This window comes from Loxodonta africana, chromosome Y (genome assembly GCF_030014295.1).
Source record: "Loxodonta africana isolate mLoxAfr1 chromosome Y, mLoxAfr1.hap2, whole genome shotgun sequence".
Classification (NCBI taxonomy): Eukaryota; Metazoa; Chordata; class Mammalia; order Proboscidea; family Elephantidae; genus Loxodonta; species Loxodonta africana.
The window spans coordinates 15,464,620-15,484,630 of NC_087370.1; the positions used below are offsets into that span (position 1 = coordinate 15,464,620).

Sequence of the window (20,011 nt, forward strand, 5' to 3'; positions counted from 1 at the left end):
TATGCAAGGATGGTGCAACATTAGCAAACCAATCAACGTAATCCACCGAACACAAAAAAGGAAAGAATCACACGACCATCTCAATCAATGCAGAAAGTGCATTTGACAAAGTCCAACATCCATTCCTGACAAAAACTCTCAATAAAATAGGTATAGAAGGGAAATTTCTCAACATAATAAAGGACATCTATGCAAAATGAATGGCCAACATCATTCTTAGTGGACAGAGGCTGAAAACATCCCCCTTGAGAACAGGAACAAGTCAAGGATGCCTTTTATCTCCACTCCTATTTAACATCATGTTGGAGTCCTAGCTAGAGCAATAACGAAAGACACAGAGATAAAGGGCATTCAAATTGGTAATGAAGAAGTTACGCTGTCCATATTTGCAGATGATATGAAAACCCAAAAGACTCCATGAGAAATCTACTGGAACTAATAGACTCGGCAGAGCAGCAGGATACAAGATAAACATACAAAAATCAGTTGGATTCCTATTCACCAATAAAGAGAATGATGAAGAGGAAATCAGGAAAACAATGCCATTTATAATAGCCCCTAAAAAAAATAAAATACTTGGGAATAAATCTAACCAGTTGTAAAAGACCTACATAAAGAAAACTACAAAAATCTACTGCAAGAAACCAAAAGATATCTACATAAATGAAAAAACATAGCATGCTCATGGGTATGTAGACTCAACACTGTGACAATTCTACCCAAAGCAATTTACAAATACAATATAATACCAATCCAAATACCAACATCCTTTAAAGATGGAAAAACTTATCATAAACTTCATATGCAAAGGGAAGATGCCCCAGATAAGTAAAGCACTACTGAAGAAGAATAAAGTAGGACTCGCACTACTTGACTTCAGAACCTACTATACAGCTACTGTAGTCAAAACAGCTTGGTACTGGTACAATGACAGATACATTGACCAGTGGAACAGAATTGAGAATCCAAATGTAAATCCATCCACCTACAGTCACCTGACCTTTGACAAGGGCCCAAAGTCCACCAAATGAGATAAAGATGGTCTTTTTAACAAATGGTGCTGGCAAAACTGGATGTTCACCTACAAAAAAATGAAACAGTACCCATACCTCACACCACATACAAAAACTAACTAAAAATGGATCAAAGACTTAAATATAAAGCCTAAAACCAAGAAGTTCATAGAAGAAAAAACACAATCAATACTAGAGGCCCTAATATATAGCATTAACAAGATACAAACCACAACCAACACAAACGAGCTCCAGAGGATAAGCTAGATAACTGGAATCTCCTAAAAATTAAACAGCTTATCAAAGACTTCACCAAAAGAACAAAAAGAGAACCTACAGACTGGGAAAAAATTTTTTTGGCTATTACAAATCAAAGTTGTAATCTCTCAAATCTACAAGAAAATCCAACGCCTCTACAACAAAAAGACAAATAAGCCAATTAAAAAACTGATAAAGAAAATCAAGTCACTTCACCAAAGAAGACATTCAAATGGCTAACAGACACATGAGGAAATGTTCATGATCTCTAGCCATCAGACAAATGCAAATAAAAACCACAATGAGATTCCACCTCACCCCAGCATTACTGGCACAAATTGATAAAACAGGAAATAACAAATGTTGGAGAGGCTGCAGCAAGATCAGAACTCTCATGCACTGCTGATGGAAATGCAAAATGATACAACCATTCTGGAAAATGATATGGCACTTCCTTAGAAAGCCAGAAACAGAAATACGTTATGATCCAGCAATCCCACTCGTAGGAGATATGTCCTAGAGAAATAAGAGTCATCACATGAATAGATATATGTACAGTCATGTTCACTGCAGCACTGTTCACAACAGCAAAAATATGAAAACAACCTAGACGCCCATCAACAGATGAATGGATGAACAAACTGTGGTACATACACACAATGGAGTTTTATGCAACGATAAAGAACACTGATGAATCTGTGAAGCATCTCATAACATGGATGAACCTGGAGGGCGTTATGCTGAGTGAAATAAGTCAACCACAAAAAGATAAGTATTGTATGAGACCACTGCTGTAAAAACTCATGAAAAGGTTTACACAGAAAAAGAAACAATCTTTGATGGTTACAAACGAAGAGAGGAGTAGGGATGGAAAAACACTTAATAGACAAAAGACAATAGACTTTGGAGAAGGGTAAGACAGTACACAATACTGCGGAAGCCAGTACAACCTGTACAAAGCAAGGTCATGGGAGCCCCACAGACACAATCAAACTCCCTGAGGTACTAAACTGTTGGTCTGAGGGCTGTGGGACCATGGACATGCAGAACATCTAGCTCAATTGGCATAACATCATTTATAAAGAATATGTTCTATATTCTACTTTGGTGAGCAGTGTCTAGGGTCTTAAAAGCCTGGAAGCGGCCATGTAGGATACTTCACTGGTGTCATCCCTTCAGGAGCAAGGAAGAATGAATAAAACTAAACATACAAACGAAAGATTAGTCCAAAGGGCTAATGGACCACAACTACCATGGCCTCCGCCAGACTGGGTCCAGTACAACTAAATGGTGCCTGGCTACCATCAGTGGATGCTCTGACAGGGATCACAATAGAGGGTCCTGGACAGGGCTGGAGGAAAATGTAGAAGAAAATTCTAAACTCAAAAAGGAAGACCAGACTTGCTGGCCTGACAGAGACTGGGGAAACCCTGAGAGTATGGACCCTGGACAACCTTTCAGCTCAGTAGTGAGGCCACTGCTGAGGTTCACTATTCATCCAAAGATTGAACAAGCCCATGGAACAAACAAGAATAAAGTGGTGCGCCGGCCCTGGGGCAGGGACTGGAAGACAGGAGGAATAGGAAAGCTGGTAACAGAGAATCCAGAGTTGACAAGGGAGAGTACTGACACATTGTGGGGTTCTTAACCATGGGGTTGTTAGCAATGAAAGTGTAATGTTTGTGTCATCAGAGTCCCAAAAGGATAGGAAAAAGGGAATGGGGCTGAAAAACTATCTGAAAAAATACTGGCTTAAAAGTTCTAAAACTTGGCGAAAGCCATAAACCTATAAATTCAAGAAGCTGAGCAAATTCAAGCAAATAAACCTGCAGAAATCCACACCAAGACATTTCTTAATTAAATATCTTAACATGAAAGACAAAAAAGAAATTCTTAAAAGTAGTGAGACAAAAACAATTCATTAATGATAGACAAACAAGTATTCAGAAGACAGTGAGTTTCTCATCAGAAATCATGGACACCTGAAGGAAGCGACATATTTTCAAATGCTTAAAACAAAAACACAAACAAGAATCCTTGTCAACTCAAAGTTTTACACCCAACAAAGATATCTTTTAAGAATGGAAATAAAACCCAAGCTTTCTCAGGTAAAAGAAATGAAGATGATTTACTGCAAACAGACCTACTTTAAAAAGAACTGCTAAATAAAGTTCTTCAAACAGAAACGGAAAATTTAAAGAAAGAAATGTGAAATATCAGGAATAAAGAGATAACAAAAGAACGGAAATATGGATAAGTAAAATAGATACCCTTCTCTTCCCAAGTGCTCTAAATCATGTCTGAAGAATGAATCAAAATAATAACTGTCTGATATTCTCCGTGGATGTAAAGCAAAATGACTACAGATGGTAAAATAATAACTATATCAGTGTATGGTTGGTGCCTGTTATATTAATTGATATAATACGTATAACAATAACACCACAGCAAGGGGAATATGGAATAGAGCTCTGTACAAGCATGGATAATATATATCAACAGAATTAAGTTAGTATAAGTCTGGAGCTGATTCTAATAAATGAAGAAGAATACTGGCTTCACTAAAAGTGAAACAAAATACAGAGAAAATATATTAAATAAATTTAAAAGTTACATTAGAAAATACTTAATGTAAAATAAAGCATTAAAAACAAAAACACATCACGTAGAAAAGAAGCAGAATGTCAGACTTAAAATCAACTATATCAATAACATTAAATGTGAATGGGGTAAGCAATCCAATAAAATGCAAAGATTGTCAGACTGGTTAAAAACACAATACATTTAAAGCAGTAAAACTATCTGTATGATATTATAATGGCAGATACAAAACAGCAATTGTCAAAACCTCTATGTTTTAGTTCTCTAATGCTGCTGTAACAGAAATTTAGTCTTGTACAGTTCAGGAGGTTAGAAGACTGAATTCAGGGTGCCAGCTCCAGGGAAAGGCTTTGTTTCTCTCTGCTCTGGGGGAGGTCCTTGTTACCAATTTCCTGGTCCAGAGCTTCTCAGTGCAAGGAACCCTGAGCCCAAAGGACATGCTCTGCTCCTGGCTCTTCTTGCTTGGTGGTAATGAGGTCCCACTCCTCTCTGTTCACTCCTATTTTGTATTTCAAAAGATATTGACTCAAGATACAATGTAATCCTGTAGACTGACGCCTGTCTCATTAACATGAACTGCCTCTGACCCTGCCTCATTAACATCATACAGGTCAGGATTTACAATCAGATGACAAAATGGTGGACAACCACACAAAACCAGGAATCATGGCCTAAACATATTAACATACATTTTGTGGGGGTCCCTCAAAATTCATGTGCTTACCACATGTAATAACACATTGACTCCATCATAGCACCCCAAAAGTCTTAAATTGACTCCAAGTCCAAAATCCAAAAGTTCCTCTTCATCTGTGAAATCTAGAATACTAGTTATCTGCTTCCAAAGTACAATGTTGGGATGGGAATAAGGTAGAAATCTCCATTACAAATGGCAGAAACTAGAAGGAAAGAAGGGATCACAGGCACCAAGCAAGTCACCAAAACCAAAAAAAAATACCCTTTGCCATGGAGTCAATTCTGACTCATAGCGACCCTATAGGACACAGTAGAGCTGCCCCACAGAGTTTCCAAGGAGCGCCTGGCAGATTCAAACTGCCAACCCTTAGGTTAAGAGCTGTAGCACTTAACCACTATGCTAGCAAGTCAGCAGAACATACTATATTACTCTCAGGGCTTGAATATAATCCTCTGTTCTCTGAGACCATTTAGGCAATGGCTATGCCCTCCAGACTCTGGGTGTTGGCCATACTGTCTGGATTCTGGGCAGTCCACGGTACGTTCAATATTCTTTGTCAACACCATAATTCAAAGGCATCAATTCTTCTTTGATCTTCCTTATTCACTGTCCAGCATTCACATACATATGAGGCGACTGAAAATATGGCTTCAATCGGCACACCTTAGTCTTCAGGGTGACATCTTTGCTTTTTAACTTTAAAAATGTCTTTGCAGCAGATCTGCCCAGTACAATGAGTCTTTATATTTCTTGACTGTTGCGTCGATGGGTGTTTGTTGTGGATCCATGTAAAAGGAAATCCTTGACAACCTCAATCTTTTCCCTGTTTATCATGATGATGCTTATTGGTCCAGTTGTGAGGAATGGTTTTCTTTATTTTGAGCTGTAATTCATGGTCTTTCATCTCCATCATTAAGTGCTTCATATCTTCTTGATTTTCAGAAAGCAAGGTTGTATCCTCTCCATATCATAAGTTGTTAACGAATCTTCTTTGAATCCTGATGCCACATCATCTTCATATACTCCAGCTTCTCAAATTATTTGCTTAGTATACAAATGAAGTATGGTGAAGGGATACAACCCTGATGCACACCTTTCCTAACTTTAAACCATGCAGTATCCCCTTGTTCTGTTTGAATGACAGCTTCTTGGTTTTTGTATATGTTCCTGGAACACTATTAAGTGTTCTGGAATTCCCATTCTTTACAATGTTATCCATAATTTGTTATGATCTACACAGCTGAATGCCTTGCAGAGGCAATAAACCACAGGTAAACATATTTCTGGTATTCTCTCCTTACAGCCAGGGTTCATCTGACGTCAGCAAGGACATCCTCATTCCACGTTCTGTTCTGAATCTGGTTTGAGCCGCTGGCAGTTCCCTGCCAAGGAACTGCTGCAACTACTTTTGAACTATTTTCAGCAAAATTTTGCCTGTGTGTAATATAAACAATATTGTTGGATTATTTCCACATTCTGTTGGATCACCTTTCTTTGGAATAAGCGTGAATGTGGATCTCTTCCACTTGGTTGGCCATGTAGTCATCCTCCAAATTTTGTAGCATAGACAAGTGAGCACCTCTAGCATTGCATCTGTTTGTTGAAACAGCTCAAATCCTGGAATCTAGAAAATCTGAAGTCGTCAAAAGAGAAATGAAAAGTCTTTTCACATCTTAGACATTAGTGACCTAAAATGGACTGGTATTGGACATTTTGAATCAGACAATCATATAGCCGACTATGCTGCGGAGGACAAACTGAAGAAGAATGGTGTCACACTGTCAAAAAGAACATTTAAAATCTGTCCTGAAGTACAATCCTGTCTGTGAAAGGATAATATCCATATGCCTAAAAAGACCAGTTAATACGACGATTATTCAAATTTATACACCAACCACTAAGACCAAAGATGAAGAAACTGAAGATTTTTACCAACTTCTGCAAAATGAAATTGGTCAAAGTATTACAATGAGATGTGCAAAGACCTGCAGTTAGAAAATCAAAAGAGATGAACACACTCACAATTTTTCAAGCTGAAAGAAGGGAAGAAAAAAATTCAAGCCTTAAGTTCTATGGGGAAAACATTAAACGATGAAGGCGCATCAAAATAAGATGGAAGGAATAGAGTTCCTGTGCCAAAAAGAATTGGTCTACGCTCAACCATTTCAGGGGATAGCATGAGCAAGAACTGATGGATCATCTTGCTTGGTGGTAATGAAGCCTCCTCTCTAGTTCTCTCTTTTATATCTCAAAAGATAGTGACTCAGGATACAACCTAATCCTGTAGATTGAGGCCTGCCTTATTCACATAACTGCCGCTTCTTGCTGTCTTCAGGGTTAAAGCTCGCTGTCTTTCTCCTGCGTCCAGAAGCTTCTCAGTGCAGAGATTTCCTGGATGTGCTAGCTCCTGACTGCTCTTCCTTGGTGGTGTTGGGATTTTCTCTTCTCTCTCTTGCCTCTGGAGTGGCTCATTTCAAGCCCAGAGGGATGGCAAAACTGATCAATCCACTTGAGGGGCCACACTTACCCTATCTGCATGTTCTGCCCAATAACCTGGATGGGAGTTACAACACCATGGGAAGAAATGCCACATAAAAATGTTCCATCACATTGAAGGCTGGAATGTTCCAAGTTCATGACAGAGGTTTCTCTTGTCAAATCACTAAGAATCAAGGTCCCGCAAAGTTGACACAAAGCCTTAATGATCACAGGCCACCCCTTGTTAACTTGGCACCTGTACGCATCACCTTAATCCAGACATAACCTCTGAATAAAAACAATTATAAAGTCATACTTGTACCTAACGTGATACAACCAAAAACACACTAGCCCGGTTTATATATTTTATGTGAAGAAAACAAAAATATTTGATGCACACATGGAAAGCAGGAATACTCATAACGATTATAGACCTCGTTTCTGAAAACTGGTCACATATTCATAAGTGCCATTTAGAACTACCTTCTTCAATACCATATATTGGACACCAGTTTGGAGGACACTCAGCCTCCTGGAGAACATTGCCCCAAGTTTTTAAGGTATTGCCATCACATTGCTCTATGAAGCCAGCTGCTTCAGGGTGATGGGTGACATGGTTAAGACCAATGAATTCCATGCTCATAGGTACACTGCTGTGCTTCATTTGCTGTGAAGTCCCTTGATCTATCTCAGCACATCCCATATACTGAACCCCTAGAAATTTTACTGAAGTGGATTGTTCCTGAATTTCTGTCAGATTTTCCACTCTCTAGCACACCAATGTCCACAGATATTGAAACTTCTTCCTTACTAAGTCAGGAAGGGAAAGGCAATCAAAGTCCCTTCAAACTAAATTATGACATAGGTTTGGAGAGTTGACATAGTCCTGAGGTATGACACTGAAGATGTATTGCTAACCTTGCCAGCTGACGGCAAACCTTCAAAACAGGTATGGAGAAAAAAGCGTCAGCCTGATCCACAGCTGCATACCAGGTACCAGATTTATTAATTTGCTCATGGAATGAAACTACATCTGGAACAATTATCCACTGTCATTCTCCAAGATCCATCTATTACTCGCACAGGCCAAACAGGCAAGTTGAACGAGGATATGTTGGGAACCACTATTCTTGCATCCTTCAAGTCCTTGATGGTGGCGGTAACCTTTGTGATCCCTTCTTTTGGTTTACTATTTTCCTAGGTAATGACAGTTCTAATGACGTTCACTTTGCTTTCCCTACCACAACAGCCCTTACTCCATATGTCCAGGATCCAATGTGTGGGTTCTGCCAGTTGCTGAGCATATCTCTTTCAATTATGCACTGTGGAACTGGGGAAGTCACTACAGAATGGGCTCAGGAAGCTAGCAGACCCACTGTTAGACAGATATGGGCTAAGACTGAACTAATAACCTAGCTTCCATATGCCCGCACCCCGACTGATGGGCCACAGTGATGTTTTGGGTCTCCTGGAATTAATATCAGCACCCAGCAATCCCTGAAAAATCTAATAGTTTCCTTTTCCCCAGTGGACAGTCACTCTCACAAAAGGCCATAGATACCTTTGGGGAAATTAAGGAAAAGATTAACAGTATCAATTTTTGGCAGTGTATTGGAGTCCTTCCTCAAGGGTATCTGGTGTCCCCTTCATTCAAGGGGCTGTGAGTCTGTAAACTCGCTCAAGTCTAGAAATTGATTGAGAGACCAGGATTCCATTCCAGCAATTCAAGATACCATGTTGTTCAATTGATGTAGAATTCTTCCACTCGCATAGATCAAATAAGTATTTATAAGACTTCCCAACTATTTCACTCCTAGGGACATCATGACTAAGTAGCAAATCCCGTGAGTTCACACATATGAGTCAGACTATTGAGAATACTGCTTTGACCCTGCTATCATTACAGTAACCACACCCACCTTGTTTTTGTCTACTGATTGTCACTACGTGTCCCCTAACACCACAGGGTCCAATCAACCCCATTGCAGTTAGGTGTCTTAATTCAGGGCAGTTCCCACTGTCAAATCTTAGTTACATAAAAGAGCAACCACAACAGTCTTCAAGGATGCTGGGCCTCCCTCCACAAATTCGTTCCTCACGATTGTGGTAAAAGGTGTGTCCTCTGGGCACTCCATGTGCAGGTTTGTGCGTGTAACCTGATAAATCCACTCTAACATGCCAATTTCCTAAGCCCTTGGGTACCTTCTCCTACAGTATATCAAGGCACATCTGGTACTTTAACTCAATTTTGCATAGGCTGCTGCGTAATACATGCTTCAGCTACCCAACCAAATAAACTATTAGATCCTTTCCTAGTCTCTCCAGCTGAAACACTGAAGAATTTGTGCTTAGTAGCCAGTATCGATAAACTCAGACTGATTCATCTCTACGTTACTTACACCATTATCCCACATCCGTAACAGCCATTACCACACATATTCCCCAGGTTTCTAATATAAACAGGTTTCTGTTTATATTAGAAAAGTCAAACAGTTCTTTTGGAGGGTGGCATACGTCCTCCTGGGTCACACTTTTTACTTCACCTTTTGGGGCTGACTGGGACTTAAGTCTAGACTTACAGGTCTATAAGCCAAAATTGGCGGAGTGAATGTTTTGAGAACATTCAGCATTTTCTTGCAATGCATCTGCCTCACGATATGTCCCAGGCAATGACTCAAAGGCTCTTCGAACACTTAATATCATTAAGTAGGAGTGGAGGGGATAATGGCTTTACTAGAGAGGGTGGCTTAGCAGGCAAACATGGAAAAATCTCTTCAGATGGGAGTGAGAAATCTGATTTTATTGGTGGGAATGAGTCAATAGAATTCAGCAGCTCAGTGTCTCCAGCTTCCTGATTATATACCCCCCCATGTCCCCATCCCAAGTTTCAGGATTCCATTTTTTCCCCAATCAATGCCCTCCGTTTAACTTCAGACACTACTTGAGGGTGAGAACTGAGTTGGTGTTGTACCTCAGCAACTCCTATGATAAAGACTCTGGGTTTGGTTTTTGGCTATATCAGCTTGTTATTATAATAAATCTTTCTTTCAAGGCAGAAGTGGAAACGTTGAGGTCATTTATTTGACTCTGAAGCCCTGAGCTCATCTCTTTTTTTCCCCACTTTGCCTAGCAAAAGCAGGATCCACTAACCAGCTTCCACCTATTCCTCATAATTACAAAAATGTAGAAAGGTATCAAACATGCAATCAATCATCCAGAGCCTTGCTTCTCACCAATACCTGATCTATTGGTGGTAATTTTGTGTATTTCCATTGCCACTTCATGCCATGGATTAGCAATGCCCTCTTTACTGTGGGAAGCGCAGTCAGCAACACCTTTCAGACTAACCAAATTTGAGAATCAATTTTAAAAACTCACCCTTATAATTTTTTTTTTTTCTCTAGAACTATTCTCAGCACCAAATGTCTTAGGCTGAGTTCTCTAAAGAAGCAAAACGAGTAAAGCATTTAAGATTTATATCAAGGATGTAGCTCATGTGGATGTAGAGGCTGGAATGTCTCAAGTCCCTAGGTCTGGCTGCAGGATTCTCCTGATGTATGCAGCTGCAGGGGCTGGTGAACAAATGGTAGCTGTGCATGCGGTGCACTAGTCACAGACCAGGGCTCTTGCTTACAGACTGTGAAGACTGACAAACCCCAGACTGGCAGGAAAGATGGAAGGTAAGATGCTAGCTTAAGTCCGAAGAACCAGAGGTCAGATGAACAAAAGCCAGCTGCAGGATCCAGAGTGAGGAAAAGTCCTTGAACCCTGCCAGAAAGTCCAAAACCTCAAGAAAACTCCCTTGCAATTGACTGGCTACGCACAGCAGATCGCATCATGGAGGTGAAGACATTATATCAAATCTCATCATGGAAGTGATCACACCATCATATGACTACCAAACCACTGAGAATCACGGCCCAGGCAAAATGACACACAAACTTAAAAACCACAGCATCTCAGCAACATGTAAGCCTCAACTGACAGATGAATGGTAGCTGTGCATGAGGTGCACTGGTCAGAAACCAAAACTGTGTCGCCTGCATGGAAGATGAGATTTCTGCCACTGAACTATCAGCACTTGTATTTATACAAAAAAAAAAAAATCACAATTGATATGAAATGTACAAGGGCCCTGAAAGACAATGTTATGGACTGAATTGTTTCTCCTAAAAAGGTATTTTGTCCAGAGACTCCACAAGCCTGAGACCAGAACTAGATGGTGCCCAGCTACCACCAATGATCACTCTGACAGGGATCACAACAGAGTGTCCCGGATAAAGTGAAAGAAAAATGTACAAGAGAATGCAAGGTCACAAAAAAAGACCAGACTAACTGGTCTGCCAGAGACTGGAGGAACCCCTGCAACTGTGGCCCCCAGACACTCTGCTAACCCTGAAGCCGCCTTTGAAGGCAAAGGTTAGATAGGCCTATACAACAAAAAATAGCAACTGGTGTTGGTAAAATTGAACTTCCACATACAGAAAAATGAAGCAGGACCCATAAACCATACACAGAAACTAAGGGAAAATATATCAAGGACCTAAATGATAAAAACTAAAACAACAGAGTTCTGGAAAAAATACCGGGGCAAAACTAACGGACCTACTTTTCTTTAATGACACCAAAAAAACAATAAATGCATGAGTAGTAGAAGACAAAACAGATTAGGACCTCATGAAAATTAAAATACTTCTGTTCATCAAAACTTTTTAAAAATAATTTTTATTGTGCTTTAAGTGAAAGTTTACAAACCAAGTCAGTCTCTCACACAAAAACTTACATATACCTTGCTACGTACTCCCAATTACTCTCCCCCTAATGAGACAGCCCACTCCCTCCCTCCACTCTCTTCATGTCCATTTTATCAGCTTCTAACCCCCTCTACCTTCTCATCTCCCCTCCAGGTAGGAGATGCCAACATAGTCTCAAGTGTCCACCTGATCCAAGCAGCTCACTCACCCGCATCTCTCTCCAACCCATTGTCCAGTCCAATCCATGTCTGAAGAGTTGGCTTGGGGAACGGTTCCTGTCCTGGGCCAACAGAAGGTCTGGGGGCCATGACCACCGGGATCCTTCTACTCTGTCAGACCAGTCTAGTCTCTTTATTAGAACTTGGGGTCTGCATCCCACTGCTCTCCTGCTGCCTCAGGGGTTCTCTGTTGTCTTCCCTGTCAGTCATTGGTTGTAGCCAGGCACCATCTAGTTCTTCTGGTCTCAGGACGTAGTCATCTCTGGCTCAAGTGGCCCTTTCTGTCTCTTGGGCTTGTAATTACCTCGTGTCCCTGATGTTCTTCATTCTCCTTTGATCCAGGTGGGTTGAGACTCATTGATGCACCTTAGATGGCCGCTTGATAGTGTTAAAGACACCAAACACCACTCTCCAAAGTGGGATGCAGAATGTTTTCTTAAAATATTTTATTATGCCAATTGACTTATATGTCCCCTGAAACCACAGTCCCCAAACCCCTGCAGCTGCTATGCTGGCCTTCATTCAGTTTATTCAGGAATCTTCTTTGCTTTTGGTTTAGTCCAGTTGTGCTGCTCTCTCCTGTATTGTGTGTTGTCTATTCCCTTCACCTAAATAAAGTTCTTATCTACTAATTAGTGAAAACCCCTCTCCCATCCTCTCTCCCTCCCCCCCCCCCATAACCACAATGAAGTGTTTTCTTCCTCAAGTTTTTATAATAGTGGTCTTACACAGTATTCGTCCTTTTGCAACTAATTTCACTCAGCATAATGCCTTCCAGGCTCCTCCATGTTATGAAATGTTCATCATGGTTCTTTATCGATGCGTAGTATTCCATTGTGTGAATATACCATAATTTATCCATTAATCTGTTGATGGGCACCTTGGTTGCTTCCCTCTTTTTGCTATTGTAAACACTGCTGCAATAAACATGGGTGTGCATGCATCTGTTCGTGTAAAGGTCTCATTTCTCTAGGATATATTCCAAGGAGTGGGATTGCTGGATCATATATGGTAGTTTGATTTCTAGCGTTTTAAGGATCAAATCAATTACCAAAGTGGTTGTACCATTCTACATTTCCACCAACAGTGTATAAGTGTCCCACTCTCTCCACAACCTCTCCAACATTTATTATTTCATGATTTTTGGATTAATGCCAGCCTTGTTGGAGATGGAATCTCATTGTAGTTTTGATTTGCATTTCACGAATGGCTAAAGATCGTGAGCATTTCCTCATGTATCTGTTAGCTACCTGAATGTCTTCTTTAGTGAAGTGTCTGTTCATATCTTTTGCCCATTTTTTAATTGGGTTGTCTTTTTGTAGTTGAGTTTTTGCAGTATCATGTAGATTTTAGAGATCAGGCACCAAAACGCTTTTTTAAAAGTGTAAAAAGACAATCTAAAGACAGAAAAAAACTTTGGGATCATGTATCTAAGGGCTTAATATCTAAAACATAAACTTAAAAAGACAACTCAATCAAAAAGCGAACGAAGGACATAAACAGACATTTCTGTAAAGAGGGTACTCAGGTAGCAAACAAAAAATAATGCTCATCGTTATCCGCCATTAGTGAGGTGTAAATCAAAACTACAATGAGAAACCACCTCACTCCTACTAGAATGGTAATTATAATAAAAACAAACTAATGTAAAATGGTCCAGCCACTGTGGAAAACAGTATGGTTATTCCTCAAAAAACTAGAAACAAGCTACCATATAACCTAGCAATCCTATTCTGAAGGATATACCCTAGGGATATGAACTGATATACATACACTGATGTTTACTAAACCACTACTCACAACAGCAAAAAGGAGGAAACAACCCAAACATCCTTTAGCAAATGAATAGTCCTAACTTCTGTTATCTGGGAATGTAACCCTGTTTGGAAATAAGAGCAAGGAAAGTTCTAAATTGAATCCCTTCTAAGTGGTTCTTATAAAATTTTAGGGCAGATTCTGAGAAACACATACAGGACAAAACAATGTGCGGACTGAGGCAGATGTATATATGAGATATTGCTGGCAGCTATTAGAAACTGAAAAAGGCATATTAGGACCTACCTCTAGAGCAGATGGTCTGATTTCAGACTTCTACTGTAAAATAACTACAACCGTGAGAAAATAAATTCCTGCACTTTACAGGTTTTGGTATTTTGCCATGGCAGTCCTAGGAAACTAAGATACAAACTACTGAAGCTTGCTCAAGAAGAGACAGCCTAAATAGCTTTACATACAAATAAAATTGTAGATTAAGAATACTCCCGCAACAAAAAAGTTCAAAATGGCTTCGCTGAATTCTTCCAAACATCGAAGAAATAATACCAGTTTTACATAACCTCTTCCAAAATGTTAAAGAATACTCTTGAACTTATTCCATGAAGTCAGCAGAACTCTGATATGAAAACAGTACTATTACAGAAAAGCCAACTACAGACCAATATTCCTCAACAACTTGAAGACAAAATTATAAACAAAATTTAAGCAAATACAATATATTTAAAGACTAATATATTGGTTATTTTAGGAATGCAGAGATTGATCAACATTAGAAAACACGCCAGTACAATTATATAGTTACGCATTGCCTTACATCCAAAATGGATCAAATAGGATGGGTATGTGATTTGGACGGTATGCCAATACTGAGGTTCACTGGCAGGTGTCTGTGTGGGGAAGGGAGGAAAACAGCACCTGTGTAGCTCATGCCCCCTGTAACACTGCAGACATCTTAGGAGAGTCCTAGGTGGGTTTTGCGCTGCAAAATGTACCCCTAAGCCCTATAAAGGTCATACCCTAGAGGCTGCTGGTGCTACAGGGCAGCAGGGAGGCGTCTCCTCTGCCTAGAGCCCACATCAGGGCCAGGCCTTACTGCTTGCTGACCTGGAGCACTGGAGAGGACAGGGTGCCTGCTCCTTCCAGTGAGAGGGACACCTGTTCCTGAGGGTGGGGTGTTGTGGGTAGGCTCTTGTTGTCCTGTACCAGGATGTGGGCAACTCTGTAGAAAAGAATGTTTTAATGTTTTCCTTCTCTTTTTGGGAAAGTAGTCATTCACTGTGGGAGTGGGGGGTGGAGGTACGGAAAGAGCCCCTTTATAAAAGGCAACAGAAGGTTGAACTTGGGAGTCCTATGGGAGCCCTAGGCTGTGGCCTTGCTGAGGCTCAGGCTAGGGCCCTCCCTTAGGCTGCTGCACCCATCCTGCACACAGCCCCAGGCAACCCTGCTAGACCCCAGCTTGGCCTGGGCTCGGCAAGACTGGCCCTTGGGCTTCGGAGGCCTCCAGTTACCCCCTTGGTCTGGTCTGCCATCTTTTTTACCTGCCACTTCTTTCACAGAGGCCTGGTGGATCATCTTCTCTTGATCAGCCTGGGAAACACGTCATCAGGTTCCTCACCCACCGCACAGCAAGAAATACTCAGCTTCATCCTCCTTCTCCTCAGGTTGGAGAGGAGGCTCCCGGCAGGGCACTGTCCTCAGCATGACTATCCCCATCGGCCTCTTCCCATGACGTCTTCATGGCTGCCAGGCTCTTCTTGTGGACCTCTCGCAGCTCCCACTTTCACCGGATGCGTCTCTCGTACCCTCTTCCCCAGCAGTTCCACCATTCACACTTACACAGCTCCCACCTGTGCTGCTTGCTGTGGGCCTTTTGGTCCTGCCTCTGGGCCTTTTCAGCTGCAGCCTTTCCTCCTTGCCAGCCAGCATGACCTGCAGCTCCTCCTCCCTCTTGTACACACAACAGCACATTCAGCTCCCTCCCTGACACCCTTCTGGATTTTAGTTACCCAAGGACCTATCTAACTGAGCCTGGAGAGTCTGCATGTTGCCATGCTATGGGATGGCATGGAGCAGCTCCATAATGCTGTGTTTGTCTGTTGGGCTCTGCCTCACACCTTGACAGCTCTGATTGTGGCCACCGCCAGCAGCTCTGGCACAGCCTGCTGATGTTCTGCAAATGGCTGATATTGGGGAATTCTCCTGAAGAATTTCTGTTCACACTTGTACCCACAGGAATGACTGTGATGCTATAATGGAAGAAATACACCTCCTATGAGTTGGATGATGAGATAGCACTTGGTGTTCAGTTTTACTTTGTGTATGCTGATGGAGGGCAACAGGTTCTGAACACAGTGGCCACGAGCTTCATGTGCAAGCCATGGGATTGAAGCTGTTGAACACCAGGAGGGGCAGATGGGTGTGCCCTGGATGTGGGCACACAGGACCAGGGACATATACACTGGGAGCACTGCCCTGACGTTATGCAGTGCATGACTGTGTATCAAGACTAGAAAATAACCAACCACCTGAGTAGCTGAAAACTCTCAGCAAACCTGAGTTCAGCCTACCCGTTTAACTTATTTTATTCTTTGATCACTTGCCTCCTTTGATCAGTATTTCAGATTGAGTTTTTCATTCTATGATAGTATTCCAGAGAAACTACCTGTAAACACTGTCCTTTCAATGATCAAAGGACATTCAGTTAATGTATCTGAATAAACCACAGAGTTGAAGACTCCAACTCTTTTAGATGTGATCCCTTTTTGTAAAAGTAAAAATATTAATAGTTTAGGCAAACATATGAGCAAGCAGTTTTTGCTGCTACTCTTTAAGAGTGTACAGTCAATAAAGGAAAAGATAGTGAGAGCTGAATTTCTCGTGTCCATTTTTACCACCTCCCAGATAAAAAATTTCAGCCTTTTAGGTTTGTATGTTTGTATCATCAAGAACAAAACCTGGAGCTCCCTCTTACTGAAATGGTATCATCATGCCTCCTCAGATTCCAAATAATTATCTCTGTCACTCCCAACCAGTGATATCCTTCATAAATGTTACTATTTCCTTTTATCTCTTCATTTTTAAATTAAAACAATAAAATTTTCTGTTTGGGGCTCTTCTACATTACCGATATGGCCCTAAACATTAGCTAAACCTATATACTTTTCGGCTCCCTGCAGGCTACCAGTGATAAATGGATAAGTAAACATCTCTCAAGCACTATTTTCACCATTCTGACTTTTTAAAGCAAGAAGAAATATTAAAGGAGAAATGGTAGGAAAGCCAAATATTTTTCTCCTCTGCCCAAGTTTTGAAACCAACACCAACCCCCAAACTCCTCCAAGTCTAAAGAATTAAAACTTTTTATGGCCATAAAGAATTACATTCTGAGCACATGTCCCCTCTGGGAAAGAACATTTTATTCCCTGTATCTCAATGGTATGAGGCTTTCATACAGGAGTACCTTTTCTACCAATACAAGTACAGAATTATCATGTCTTTACGGAGGATTATACAAAAAGCTCTTATATGTTCTCCCTAGAATCTTACTGGGGGCTAAGTCCTACTATGGATACAGAGTTCATGACCTATAGCATGTCTACCAGTGGACTGTTAGTGAAGAGATAACACATCATATCCTATGCTCCTGTCCTCACAAGAATGTAAATACCCCGAGCTACTCTGTAATGTCATAGAAAATCAAGAGCCTAAAATGTTGTAATTTAGTCTTGGTTAAAACTGTGGTCAAATAACTCTCTAGACTTTCTGCATAATTTCTCTATAAACCTTAAATGGTTCTTTAAAAAAAAAAAAAAACCTATTAAAAAATAATTAAGAAAACACTAATGAACTTAAGAGGCAAAAGACAAAAACACAAAAAACTCATTTCTTTATGATAAAACTATTCTTTTTCTCAAAAAAGGAAAGTTACATCTGAAACCATTACTTCAAAGTAGAGTCAAAACCACATATTAATTATAACTTTTTAACCAAAGTAACTAACTTCTAATTCACAAAATTAGTAAGTGGGTAACTGTGCACTGGCTGTCACACACGGGCATTCTGCATTGAACCAGCAGAGCTTATGAATACACGTTACAGCTTGATACAGCCATAAACATCATTACTTATCTAAAATAATTTTGTGTAACAGTGCTTTTCAACGATGGAAGACTGCTGGGTTTCAGGGATTACTGCAGAAATAATCTCAGGGAATCACTGGTAGAGAATGAGCACAACTTCTAGCTCTAGTTTCCTGTATTCCAGTCTAATGACAGAGTAAGAGGAAAAAGATTTATCCATATGAACAAGCACTTATACTCTGAAAGATACAAACTTACTAATTTTCTTTTCACTCTAAATTTCAAAGATAAAGCAACAAAAAACATGGAAGAGAAAAGGAGCTGATCTTCAAGGAGAATTTGTGTTTTCAAGAGTTTATGGTACAACATTCCTTTATGCCTGAACCTGATCAAAGACAAAACATAAAAAAATAAGAAGAAAAACTTTATTTCAAAACAGGTTCAGTGGGTATGTGTACTACAGTAAAGACTGACTATGATACTTTCATTTTATGTCTGCATTGATATATCAATTAGACACTGGTTAGGAATGATCTGTTTCTGGAAAAGTTGGGTTAACTCCATCAATATGCCACTTATGATATTTACCTTAGTACTATTTCAGTACTAGAGGTTAAATTTTCATCACCAAAAAAAAAAAATTTTTTTTTTTTTTTTTTTTTTGCGAATAACCTTACAGTTTCAACAAAGGAATGAGCTGACTTCCCAGTTCTGCTTGGAAAATATACACCTAATTTAAGAGAAATTCCATCTCCATCTAAATGCATTATTTAACTGGGAGTCTTTAGTCATCATCTACTGTTGGCTTGATTGTCACTCCTCTTCTTATCTGACCCCAACCAATTAAACTGCAAATAAAAATAAAAGAAATTATGAGTTTACATTCATTTCATTATTATTACCACATAATCATGACATAATTGGTTTTACTTAACTATCTTGTAAATTCAAACTTCTTCACATAGCCTGCTCTGCCCTAAAGAAATGCCCATACTTTCTTACAATTCCCAGAACATTATGGATGGGTTCTCGGGAGCAAGAATGACAAGAAAAGCAAACAAAAAGCTGTCTCCACACACATTTGTTTTAACCCTAGCAAAATACACCTACACCTTCAGAATCACCATGAGCACTTTAGGTCCACCTAAGGAATCATGCTATCACACAAAACTTCAGCATGAGTTTTCTAAAAAATCTCATTCTCTACCCCTTTCTCCTGAAAAAAAATGCTATCCTACTTTTCACAGCAGCCCCACAGACTACAATAATTTTTATCAGGTTACTCTTGATAGCAGAGAGAACTCTGCTGTCTCTTTCAATGTCTGCTGTAGTAAATGATCAGACTAGACTGCTATTTTACTGTACCTTCTTCTAGAACAAAACCCACCTTAAACATGGGTTGCTGTTGGTAGGCACCAGTGAGTTAATTCTAACACATGGTGATCCTATATGACATAGCAGAATTCCCCATAGAGTTTTCTGGGCTGTAATCTTTATGGAAGGAGCCAATTAGGTCTTTACCCTGTGGGGTCTCTAGGTGCGTATGACCCACCAAACTTTCAGTTAGCAGCCAAGCTAACTGAAGCTTGGATGGATGGGTTCAAGTTGTGCCACTAGTGTTCCTTAAATGTGGATAAAACCGATCCCATTTTAAGGAATGTACAGGATTCCTTACAAAAGACGGTCCCTTATTACAACACATTTTAAACTTTTCTAGCAAAGACTGAAATTTTATATGGATAGAATTCTTTTACATTATTAGCTGACAGATACAAAAAAGACCCTTTTTAGAACACCCAACCAACAGAATGTACTAATTGTATTCGGAATTGATTGTGGTTTTTGGAAGTCTTATGTTACTTATATTTACTTTAAAACATACTTGAAATATTTATAACCATTTAAGAGAGGCAGTATTAAAATCACACAAGAGTAAAATCAAATAGCATTTATCACCAAGAAGTAGGATTATTTACATAAGAAGCAACAAAACTTAAAATGAATCAGATAAATCTTTTAGACAATAAATAATGACATATTACTACGATGCACAGTATTCCAGAATGGCTTATATAAGGAAGTTAGATAATGAGCAAAGAAGATTCAAAGTTAATGCAAATAATTATGGGACAAAAAG

At 39.9% G+C, this 20,011-nt stretch overlaps 1 protein-coding gene across 1 annotated transcript in view; it reads right to left on the reverse strand.

Moving 5' to 3' along the window:
* Positions 1 to 18,284: 18,284 nt before the first annotated feature.
* The window catches only part of LOC135229078 (eukaryotic translation initiation factor 2 subunit 3, Y-linked), a 65,067-nt gene continuing 63,340 nt past the window's right edge, over positions 18,285 to 20,011 (reverse strand). The window contains exon 12 of the mRNA XM_064278874.1: positions 18,285 to 18,722. Within this exon, the coding sequence (XP_064134944.1) occupies positions 18,659 to 18,722 (64 nt within the window). The 3' untranslated portion in view covers positions 18,285 to 18,658. The remainder of the gene's footprint in view (positions 18,723 to 20,011) is intronic.